Source organism: Podarcis muralis, chromosome 6 (assembly GCF_964188315.1).
Source record: "Podarcis muralis chromosome 6, rPodMur119.hap1.1, whole genome shotgun sequence".
In the NCBI taxonomy this organism is placed as follows: domain Eukaryota; kingdom Metazoa; phylum Chordata; class Lepidosauria; order Squamata; family Lacertidae; genus Podarcis; species Podarcis muralis.
This window is the reverse complement of record NC_135660.1, coordinates 66,792,225-66,804,604: the sequence shown is the minus strand read 5'-3', so window position 1 is coordinate 66,804,604 and position 12,380 is coordinate 66,792,225. Positions and strand designations below refer to the sequence as shown.

The window sequence follows — 12,380 nt, the reverse complement described above, 5'->3', positions numbered from 1 at the left end:
TGTTAGAAGTAGCTGTTTCTCTCCCCAGCCCCAAGCATAGTTGGCCTTTAATGCTGTAGTTTATCTGAGAACATGACAGGATGGCCAAACTGTGTCTCAAGGTCAAGAAACCGAGAATAGGAAGAGAAATAAATGAAGCATGCACGCCAAGGGGAAACACACTTGGACTCAAGGAGAGGAAGGTGGCAATAATGCAGTCCGTGGTGTCCAAAACATAGATTCCCCAGCATCTTCACCTGGGCTGAAGGATGGAAGGGTGAATTGACAGTGGAGTTGAGAAGGCAGCAAGAAGACACTTACAGATAGAAAAAACTACATTGTGAGTGGATATGTAAGGAGGATGAAGATGGGTGTTTTGGGGGTGTATATGTGTAGGACTGGTCTGCAATATTTGGCAGCAGACATGGATCTGGAAACCCCAGCTGCTACTTTGCTGCAAAGTGGAGAAATGCTGGGAAGATTCGTTTGAGAGAATTTGTGTGTGCGCATATGTTTAACACTTCACCAACAACTCCTCCCCCCCAATCAGATTTTCTCCATTTGATGTAGCACATTACTTTCATTGAGAGCTGAGCACCCTAAATCGCTTCTAGGAGTTCCCTCCAATCCTCTGGTGCAGGTTTGGGAAATGTGAGGATCACCCAGTCTTGGGGAAAAGTGGAGACAAGAGAAAAGTTTCATAGTGCAAGCATAAATCCTTGCACTAAAGAATAAACACATTAAATACCTCCCATAGAATTGAAGGAGGACTTGTAAGCCACCCAGTACGCCCCCTATTCATTGTATGAAAACTAGGGCTAAGCATCTCTAACTGATGGCTGACCTGACTCTGCTCCAAGAGTTTCAGTGAGGGAGAACCCACCAGTTTAGATAATTGATTACACAAGCTGCTCTTACTGTCAAGAGGTTTCCCCAAATGTTTAACCAAAATCTGCTCTCCTCTCATTTTCACTCATTGCATTTATTCCCCTGTCCCTTTGGGACAGCAGCAAATATTTTCTCTTTTCTATGTCAAAGTCCTTTGGGTATTTGTAGAGCACTATCACGTTAAACCCTCTGTCTTCTCTTCCCCAGGTTCAGTATACCCAATTCCTTCAACCTTTCATCACCGATTTTGTTTTATCTGTATACTTTTTCTGAGGTGTTTTTCTTTTTCTTCAAAGCTTTCCATTTTTTTGCATTGAAATGTTTTCTCCTTGAAACAATGTTGTGTTACTGTCTTGCCCATTTTTCACCTCCTTGTATTATCCTCTGTCTCTCCCCACTCTGTGTGTCCTTCTCTCTCTCTCTCTCTCTCTCTCTCTCTCTCTCTCTCTCTCTCTCCACACACACCATCCCCAAGCACCTGATGTGCCACTTTAGGAGTTCTTGGAATGTATTTATTATTATTTTTTATTAATTTCCTTGCACACGCTTCTCGGGACAATAAGCCCCTTGATTATTACTTTTTTGAAAGGTGGTTGGTTATATGTGTGTTAAAAGAACAAGAATAGTTGATACATTTTGTATTCGTGAAAGAGGGTGGACTGTGGTTTTCCTTACAATAAATTGACTTATCAGGGTATCCGTTCCGACAACCAGTTTTGTCAGCCCTTTAGTCATTATTCTGCAACTATCTTTGAAAAGAATTCTAGCTTTTACTTCAAATATATCATATTTGTTGGCTTCCTTTCTAACTGATGTCATATATCTATTTGCTGAATTTGCTCAAAACATATAGTCAATTGAAACGACTGCTTTCTCTCCCCGAATACCATACAAATCATAAGTTGAGAAATCAAGAGCAATTCCTCAGTGCCTCAAGTTTTGATAGATGTGCTTGCCTGTTCCTACTTTTCGTGAAAATGCCACCTACCCCCGTTAAAGGCAAGCCTATTTTCTCTTGACTGCAATGAATATAAAGAGGTGATGAAAGATGCAGAGAGGAGCTTTAATGTCTTGACATGATACCATTGTTTGTGATGTAAATAACTGCCAGAGACGACACTGCAAATGCACAGATAAGAAAAGTTGACTTCTGGAAGTAAAATGATAGCAGTGACTTTAATGATTTGAGAATGAAGGCAGAACAGATTGTTTTGATGTTGAGCTGAGGGTAGGAAAGAGGGAATCTGACTCAGAAAGCGGTGTGTGTGTGTGTGTGTGTGTGTGTGTGCGGGGGGGGGGGAGAGAGAGAGAGAGAATGTTGCTTATGTGACCATAATACAAAATATAATCATGGAACAGTGACAGTGAGTAAATACGCTAGATTTGGCAGTTTAAAGAGTTAACCCTGTATTGTTTCACACTGTACTTCTATAAATAATGCATCAAACTTACTTTAATATGGGCCTTTATCATGTTATTCATTTTGGTCCTTGCCACTGTTTTATTCCTGCATGCTTAAAAAAGAGACTCTTGTCAGCATCCTTTGGCATTTTCTTCTGGTTCCTAATTTAAATGTGCTATTAAATGTGGTGGGTATTGTTGATTAGTTCATTCATCCTCTTCCTACAATTAGTTATTTCATAGGTGCTGCCATTATAAGAAAAATACTCAATACTTAGCATTTATAACATGCTTAATATACATTATCTGAATTTCCAGAGGGGTAGATACACTATTCTCTTGCAGGAAAACCAACAAAAAGTTGTGTGGCACCATACACACCAATATATGTATTATAGCACTACAGACAAAGTTTGGGATCCCAACTGCATGCGCTGTGTGAGAAAACACAAAGCAGTCACATATCTAAAGGTATAAATGAACACACCTTTATACATACTATGTTGCATTTATATGTTTAGCAGCCATTCAATTTTACAGCTAAGTACGGTAACACAGAGGCAAATCAATAAATGACTGGCTCAAGACCAGTCAGTCAATCAATCAATCCAGGGCACAGAATTCTTAAGCAGAAGTAACAGCTAGTTATAAAATGTCTCTTTAATATTAAGGGGAAGGTGGGAGAGATAGAAGGGCATGTGTGTTGGTTTCCTGAAAATCCAGATGATCAGAGTGTTGGATTTTTCACAGGACAGGGATTTAAAAGTGTGGCATCCCTGGCTGAGATGGTACAGACATAGGTCATGTTTGACTGAGTTTGCAGTTTAGCTCCCCTGGACAAACTATGAGACATAAGCCATAAGACAATCTTTGGTTACAGCTCATGGTTAGTAAAGGTAAAGGTATCCCTGCCCGTACGGGCCAGTCGTGTCCGACTCTAGGGTTGTGCGCCCATCTCACTTAAGAGGCCGGGGGCCAGCGCTGTCCGGAGACACTTCCGGGTCACGTGGCCAGCGTGACCAAGCTGCTCTGGCAAGCCGGCACCAGTGCAGCACATGGAAACGCCGTTTACCTTCCCGCTATAAAGCGGTACCTATTTATCTACTTGCACTTAAGAGTGCTTTCGAACTGCTAGGTGGGCAGGAGCTGGGACCGAAAGACGGGAGCTCACCCCGCCGCGAGGATTCGAACCGCCGACCATGCGATCGGCAAGTCCTAGGCGCTGAGGTTTTACCCACAGTGCCACCCGCATCCCTCAACCACAGCTCATGGTTAGGAGAGAGCTAAACCAGAAGCCTGGGTTTGGATAACATGCTATGCCAAACCATGGCTTAACCCAATACAGAGCAGGATCAAATCATCAGGGAGAAGTGAAGCACCCACAATCTCCTTTCTGGCAGCCCAAATGTTCATGTGTTTTCACTGAGCCATTTGGAATAACAACTGGGAATGAAGAAAGAGAGAAAAAGATTTTGTATTGAACAGTGTGTTCCTAATTTATCTCAAAAACAGAGTTATTCTGCAGGAATTTAAAAGTTAACCCTTTTAGTTTTTTTAATGGAAGCATATAAAGAACATAAAGCAAAACATAAATAAAGGTTGAGTTTCAATGAAATAGTCGCATTAGCAGGAGTCAGTACAGTGAGCCCCACTATGGGGCTTCCTCCCTTCCCCTATGCCCCCCCCCCATGTCCCTGTGGGATTGGGAACTTCACCTGGGATTTGAGGAGTGGAATGATTGTAATAACAGGATATTGGATTATATCCAAACTCCTGAACATAACAAATAAAACTCACTTCCAGAGACTAAAAGGCACAACAAAAATCATACAATAATTACTTTCTACAAAGTACAATAGAGATATGACAAATGTCACTATTATTCCTAATGTTACTGTAGCAAAAATAAACAACTATGAGTTCCACAAAGTAGTATGCTGAGATGGCAGCATAACATCATTCATTTCCTTATTCACTTGCACTGCAAAAACAAACCACTCAGATCTAAAACTATCCCTCTTTTTTACTCCTCCTAGCCTATTTTATTTTGTCTACTTTTGAGCCAAAGCAGTATCCCGCAACATAGAAGATATATGATGGTGTTCATGTGAATCTTTCAAACAAGCAGTTTTTTTCAGCTGAATTTACACAAACAGGTTTTAAAATCGATTTTTCTTCTTCTTTTACTTCCTTCTAGATCTGCCTTGATTGAAGTGTGACATAAAATGTTACAGCGGCTTTGCTTCTCAAAATGGTTAGCGATAGGGATTGCAGTTTCTGCTGTCTTCATGGATTCTTTGGCCCAGAATGATGATGGTAAGTGTTTTTCTGTGTGCTGCATAATTCTGGAAAAAAAACACAAACCTATACTTGATTTCATAAATATATAATTCATAAAGCAAGTTCTCCCACATCTTCAAAGGACCACCCTATGTCTGTTTTGGCTAAAGTGCTGGGTAAAAGATAGAGCCCACAAATTCTGTGAATATATGATAATCTCATACCTCCTAGAATTACAGCTGCAGACTGTAGAATAATTACAGAGCAATTAACAAATCCTCAGCTTTGTACACCCCATAGTTTTTTGGTTGGGTCACCAGTGCAGACAGAAGGATGAATTAAGATGGCATGTTTTGGCATATGGTGAACATATGGTTTGAAAGTTTTGATTTTCAGTAGCAATTGTGATGCCAAGTTGGAATGAACCTATACAGTTACGGACAATTCTGCATGCAACTCTTCATGCTATTCAAGACTGCTGTTTCTTCCCCTTGGCTGGACATTTATTTCTTATCGGATTTGCCTACTTACATCCAAAATGGTGTGATATAGCAAGGTGGCACCAACATGAGAAAATCCCAAATGGTATAAACAAAAATGTGGGGAGTCATATGTTTTGCATCAAAACTGTAGAACCAATTCTCTCAGAACCAATGATTCTGCTTGATGGGAAGTTTGTGGAAGCTGATTCAGACTAAACATTAGGAGAAATGTCCTACTGATAAGAACTGTTTGACAGGCTAGTACATAAAGTAGTGGGCTGCCCTTTACTAGAGATAGGTAAGCTGAGTCTGGATGGCCATCAGTCAGGGATGCTGTAGTTGCAGACTGCATTGAGGAGTAGGTCATCCTACCTGACCTGCAAGGTTCAGCTCTATGAGTCAGAGAAAAAATTCCCCCCTCCAGAAAGATCAATCAGCTCTGTGGGCATGTGTATATTCTTCTTTTTAAAACATTCTAAGATCATTTCCAGTTTTCAGATAAAAATAGCAAACATTAGCATATGAACATTATTTATGATGTTATTTGACTGAAAGAAAATTAGCTCAATAAAAACAAAACATAGAGCCTACAATCCATATATTATTCTATAGATCATGAATAATCATGATTAGCATGCACACAACTGTGTTTTACTGAACTAACTATAATACACCATATCTTGGATGTGAGTTTTAATAAGTGTCTAGATGTTTTCATCTGATATTCTGTCAAAATTTCTTGTCAGCGCCTTTTCTTACTTTTTCTGTTGGTCCAATTGTAGAGCAGTGGTTCTAGGAAAGTGTAGTGAAACTGCAATAGCAACCACATTACCTGTTTCATATTATGAGTTTTCCTGGGATTTTGGTCACCTTGTTACATGGTTACAGAATATTTTCACCTCCCCCATTTCAGGATTGATATGGAAATAAACATATATTGTGGGATATGGGTCATTTTCTACTTATAAGGTTGTGCTGGAAGCATTTCACGTGATACCTAAGTTTTGATGAGTTGTTCATTTTCATAGTATTTGGAACAGGTTATATAATGAGTTGAATGAGTCCTTCAAAGGTCACAGATTCTTGCTTTGTATTTGATTGTGAAAGACCAAATACTGATAAATTCACTCATAATGGAACTGTTTGTGAACAAATATCAGAAGATTAATTTTAAAAGTATTCTACATTTCAAATAGATGCCACTTAGAAACTGAATGCTGGTTAATATTAACCATTTAGTTTGAATTGCTAGCTTGCAGATGTTCCAGTCTCTGTCTAGTAGCCTAGAACATTAAGTTATACAGGAATCTATAGCCTGATATTATTGAGATCTGGTGCAAATGTCTAAATATTCAGAGCCAACAGTATTCAGGAGGGACACACTCAAAACTTCTAATTTCTTCAGCCTGCCTTCCGTACCCAGAAGGCACCAATATAACCCAGAAATTAAGTTCCTCTCCAGTACAAACTGACAAGTAGTTGTGACTCAAATAATATATCCCCCAGCACATGGTAAACTTTGCTGCTGCTTTTGCTTAAATCACTAGGACGTAGAGAAAGTTGGTTTTAGGAGGCTCCTCTTTAGTCGGCAGTGCTATAACTGTTTCAAGAGCCCCAGGTTCATATTTAGCCTGTTGCTTTGCATTGTATCACTTTGCTATGGGAAAGTATGTTTTTTTGTTTTTGTTTTTTAAATTATTTTAGCTGGGTTGGTAGTGGGAGGGGGTTATGCTGTTATTTGCTATGGATCATTATTACTTTGTTATATGCAATGGTGGTTTGAAAAGTAACCACTATTAGTTGTTCATGCTGTGCATCAAAGGACTGCTGCTACTTTCCACAACACTCTTGTATGTTTATACAACTATATTTAGACCAGCCCTTCCTTATAAGCAGCAACTGTCATCTGTCTTGTCTGTTTTCATCAACAGAGCTGAAAAGCTCAGAAGCTGCTGAACCAATTTGTTTTCAACCAGTATGGTGGGAGGTACTTAGAATATTTAGCTTTGCAACAGTTCCTCAAGATCTGTGGAAATCTAATTCCTGACCCTACTGTTTGATCTGCCCTGATGTCACAGACCATCTTAACTATCACCTGCCTGGCTTAATATTGATAGTCAGCTGCTGAGGCTATCTGTGTCATCACAACAGCTAGTTTCAGTGGAGCCAAAAGGGACATACGTAAAGTAGAGCCAGGCTGAAAATATTATTCAACTACTGTTTGGGTGACAGGACCTAAAACATGACACTTGCGAAAAGTCATGGGGAAGTGAGAAATTTATCTGGATTTTTCAGGGTTGCATTGCTGCTTACCTTACTAAACCAAGGGTTTTGCTTTCTTTTCTTGCTTTCTTAACTAAAAATGTCCCATGCCACTCAAAGTAGTACAAGGCTTTTTCTGCAACTTCCTGCTGGCCACAAGTCCAGTGATGCCTTGGGAGCAACACCACAGCACATCACATCATTTCCAATGCATTAACAGCAGTGTGGTCAGTGTGTAACAGTAGGAGCTTCCTGCTGAGTGCACTTCTTGGCAGTAATGTAAGCAGCATAAAAATCCTGAAAATTGCTCCCTCCACCCTCCAAGAAAGCCACAGAAAACAGGCTGCTGTTTTTGGAGGGGGAATATACTTGTCAGAAATGGGGTGTGTGTGATTTCAACTCAGGCTTATGGTAAGACCTCCTGTGGCATCGAAATGGGCAGATGGGCAGAAAGAAGGAATGTTAAGGAGAACATCTTTTGAGAGAACAAATATACAGTGGTACCTCGGGTTACATACGCTTCAGGTTACACACTCCGCTAACCCAGAAATAGTGCTTCAGGTTAAGAACTTTGCTTCAGAATAAGAACAGAAATCGGGCTTCGGCGGTGTGGCAGCAGCAAGAGGCCCCATTAGCTAAAGTGGTGCTTCAGGTTAAGAACAGTTTCAGGTTAAGAACGGACCTCCGGAACGAATTAAGTACTTAACCTGAGGTACCACTGTACAGTCAATCATACTGAAACTAGGATGGATGGGATTGCTTCACTCACTGAAATTGTTAAGATACTTTGGAAATAGATACTATAGAATCATAGAATCATAGAGTTGGAAGAGACCACAAGGGCCATCGAGTCCAACCCCCTGCCAAGCAGGAAACACCATCAGAGCACTCCTGACATATCGTTGTCAAGTATAGAATCATAGAATCATATGCTGAGTTGAAGCCAGACATTTCCTTCCATTGATAGAAAAGACCCTTCCGTTTGATCCAGTGGAGAGGGAAATTTTGCTGATTCTCCTCTCACCCTGTAGCCTGATGCACTACCCCACAAATGTGTTGCCAACAGACCAGAACTGTGTGAAAGCTGGTGCTGGGCATTTAAGAGGAGGGACGAATCAGCAAAAGTTCCTTCCAGCAGCAGCAGTAGCAGTGTCCCCTGAATGGAACTCAAGAGTGTCCCTTTGAAAGAACTCTGCTCTGGGGATTCTGAAACAGTGGATGGTGTAATGGATCAAGCTGGGATGTAAGGGCTCAGGTGGCCCTTAAGGTATCACGGAACAAAAAATTGTTCAGGAGTTTGTATGCACAAGAGCCTTGAAACTGACCCTGAAGCATATGGGCAGCCAGTACATATGATTTAGCAGAGATCCTCCGTGCTTTCAGCCACCACCCACTTTCATCAGTGAGAAATTCAGTCACTGCATTCTGCGTTAGCTGAAGCTTCTAAATCAGGACCAAGGACAGCCCCTACACCAAGTGTATTGCAGTAATACAGTCTTGAGGGTTCCAATGCATGGACTGCAGTGACCAGGCTAGCTACATGTGATCATAGGTGACAAAAGAGGCTACAAGGATATGTCCAGGAAGCTCTGCAAACCTGCTCCTTTCCAGAACAGGTGATTGCCTTATCTTCCAGACACAACAACCACCTACGGACAAGAGCCTCTTATCTTCCCAAGAGTCAAACTCAATTTATTGTTCCTCTTCTGATCCACCACTGCATTCAGGCACTGATCAGCCATTACAGAGAAACTGAACTGTTGTCATCAATGTACTGATGACACCAAGCTCCAAAACTAATGACTTCTGTCAGGAGCTTAATATAGATGTTGAATAGTCTGGGAACAAAATAGTGCCAGGTCAAAAGAACGTTCCCCCAGTGCTACTCTCTGGAGTTGCCCACACAAGTAGAAATGGAGTCACTGTAGTACAGTGCCTCTGAATCTCATGCCATGGTATCCAGGATAATACCATGATCAATGGTATCAAAGGTCACTGAGAGATTATGTGTAACAGAGTTGCACTCCCTCTGTTTCTCTGTCAATAAAGGTAATCCATTGTGCAACTGAATCCATGCCCAATTTGAAAATGAATCTCAATGACTGTTTATCTGCATTTGGAGAGTGCAAGATGTATTTATTAGTCTAATGTATACTAAAAGATACTCAATTCATTCATCTTTTATATGGTAACTAATTATTCTTAGCAATATGATCTCTGAATCGCTTTCTCTCCCCTCCATCCCCCCAGCCTGTGGGCAGGATGACATCTGTTGCAAGAGATAATATCTCGGTTTAAATTGTCTGTCTTGCAATTTGGAGAGGCTTTGTGGTTTGCTATGTTTGCAATTGAATTTCCTTGTGGGCGAAAGTTATTTTAATCTGAAAAGCCATTGGTAGGAGTTTATACACATAGGAACAACTATTCTAGTCTGCGATGAGTGCTGTACTTTTATCTGTTTTAGTATAGAAGTTCTGAAACTCTGTTATGGATATTTCACCCTCTATTTTGTTTAAATATAAGCCTTGTCCAGTACAAATGAGAAAATGCATTTTCTGAGATCCATATTAATTGTTTTCTGAGATCTACATCAATCTGAATAGGCAATGCACATAATCTTCACAGTACAAAAATCCCCCAAACTGGCCAGTTAAATTACGACTTTTTAAAGTCAGCAAAATCTTCTGCTTCTAGTCTAGAAAACCATGTGAGCTTTGGGAACTTAAGAGAATAGCAAAAGTTTGCTGTTCAGAATACAAGGCTTGATGTGTACACAGCACAAACTGCTGACCTGGAAGAATCTCTGGACCACAGTCTAAAAGCCTAAATGGTGGAAGTCTGCATGTAGAATGGGCTTCTAGATGCCTTCTGTTTGCTGGAAGCAGCCTTCTCACCTGACATGCAGTAGCCCAGCTCCAGTGCATTGTTCTTATAATTGACTCTAAGGACATTTTCACCCAAGTGTTATCGAGCCTCCCTTTTACTATTTGGTTACCGTATTTTTCGCTCTATTGGACGCACCGGACCACAGGACGCACCAAGTTTTTAGAGGGGGAAATCAAGGGAAAAATATTATAGCTAAAGAAGAAGACAAGGCAGCAAGCGCGATCCATCCCGCTCACTGCCTTGGCTTCTTCTTTAGCCTTGCACAGCATCTTTAGTCTTGCGCAATGGGATGGATTGCGCCCGCTGTCCACCGGGGCTGGACTAGATGACTCCTGGGGTTCCCTTCCAACCCTGCAATTCTATGACCTCGGAAGGTGTTTGGGGTCTCCACCACTGGAGGCTTTTAAGCAGCGGTTGGGGGACCATCTGCCTGGCGTTCTTTAGCTGTGATTCCTACATTGTGAGGGGGCAGGGCTAGATGACCCTTGGGTGGCCCTCCCAACTCTATACAGTCCTACAGTTCTGCGGCAGGAGATCCACAGCCACTTCACACAATGCCCACTCCCAATTTTCATCTGAGAGACATGTGGCTTCAGTGTCTAGGTAGCTACCCCCCTGCCACACTTCCCCCACCCCACTTAAGCTGAGGGAATTCCTGCCCAGAGAAGCTCCCAGCAATCAAGGAGGAGGAATCCGCTGCAGCCGTGAGCAGCGGAGGATCCATGGTCCCCTTCCTTCCCTCCTCCGTGGTTGCTTTGAAGGAGGAAAGTGGGAGAGGAGCTGCTTACACGAGTGTAAGCTGCTCCCCTCCCACATTGCCGCTTCAAAGCAATCACGGAGGAGGGAATCCGCTGAAGCCTCGAGCAGCGGAGGATCCATGGTCCCCTTCCTTCCCTCCTCCGTGGTTGCTTTGAAGCAGGAAAGTGGGAGAGGAGCTGCTTACACGAGTGTAAACTGCCCCCCTCCCACTTTCCTGCTTCAAAGCAATTACGGAGGAGGAATCCGCTGCAGCCTCGAGCAGCGGAGGATCCATGGTCCCCCTCCTTCCCACCTCCGTAGTTGCTTTGAAGGAGGAAAGTGGGAGAGGAGCTGTTTACACGAGTGTAAGCTGCCCCCCTCCCACTTTCCTGCTTCAAAGCAATCACGGAGGAGGGAATCCGCTGAAGCCTCGAGCAGCGGAGGATCCATGGTCCCCTTCCTTCCCTCCTCCGTGGTTGCTTTGAAGGAGGAAAGTGGGAGAGGAGCTGTTTACACGAGTGTAAGCTGCCCCCCTCCCACTTTCCTGCTTCAAAGCAATCACGGAGGAGGGAATCCGCTGAAGCCTCGAGCAGCGGAGGATCCATGGTCCCCTTCCTTCCCTCCTCCGTGGTTGCTTTGAAGGAGGAAAGTGGGAGAGGAGCTGTTTACACGAGTGTAAGCTGCCCCCCTCCCACTTTCCTGCTTCAAAGCAATCACGGAGGAGGGAATCCGCTGAAGCCTCGAGCAGCGGAGGATCCATGGTCCCCTTCCTTCCCTCCTCCGTGGTTGCTTTGAAGGAGGAAAGTGGGAGAGGAGCTGTTTACACAAGTGTAAGCTGCTCCCCTCCCACATTGCCGCCTCAAAGGGAGCCCGGGAGGAGGGAATCTGCTGCAGCTTCCCCCACCTCCCGCAGAAGCCGCACGCTCTTTAAAGGGGCTGTGCGGCTTCTCCTGGCTTTTCTGGGAGGTGGGGGGATTCCCCCACCTCGTAGAAAAGCCTGCAGGAGCCGCACAGCCTTTAAAGAGGGCGCCGCTCTTGGGGGCTTTTCCCCCAGGAGGGAGAAGGGACTGCTGCGGCCAGTCAGTCCCTTCTCCCTCCTGGAGAAAAGCCCGCAAGAGCGCACGAAGCTTGTGTGCGGCTCTTGAGGGCTTTTCCCGCCTGCCTCCCCCTGCATTCGCTCCATAGGACGCACACACATTTTCCCTTGCTTTTTAGGAGGGAAAAAGTGCGTCCTATGGTGCGAAAAATACGGTACATGTGTGAATGTTGCTAATGGTGGATTAAAAATGGAAGGGAACTTCTTTTAAAAAAACTGAAACTTCTTTGCATCAAATGTAGGTTTTATGTTTGTATCACAGATGCAAGAATATGAAAAGTATTGTTAGTGTGATGTGTAAAAAAGTAAAATTCCTCTGTCTTTTGTCTTTTATTGGCGTAGTTTGATGCTTTAGTGTCCAATGAGCA

General features: G+C 42.9%; 1 protein-coding gene across 7 annotated transcripts in view; it reads left to right on the top strand.

The window, feature by feature from the left end:
* PCDH15 (protocadherin related 15) overlaps nt 1-12,380 on the top strand; it is a 621,509-nt gene that overhangs the window by 316,372 nt on the left and 292,757 nt on the right. For all 7 annotated transcript variants that reach the window (XM_077930491.1, XM_077930494.1, XM_077930496.1 and 4 more), the window contains one exon: nt 4,466-4,584. In XM_077930491.1, the coding sequence (XP_077786617.1) occupies nt 4,494-4,584 (91 nt within the window). In that variant the 5' untranslated portion in view covers nt 4,466-4,493. The remainder of the gene's footprint in view (nt 1-4,465; nt 4,585-12,380) is intronic.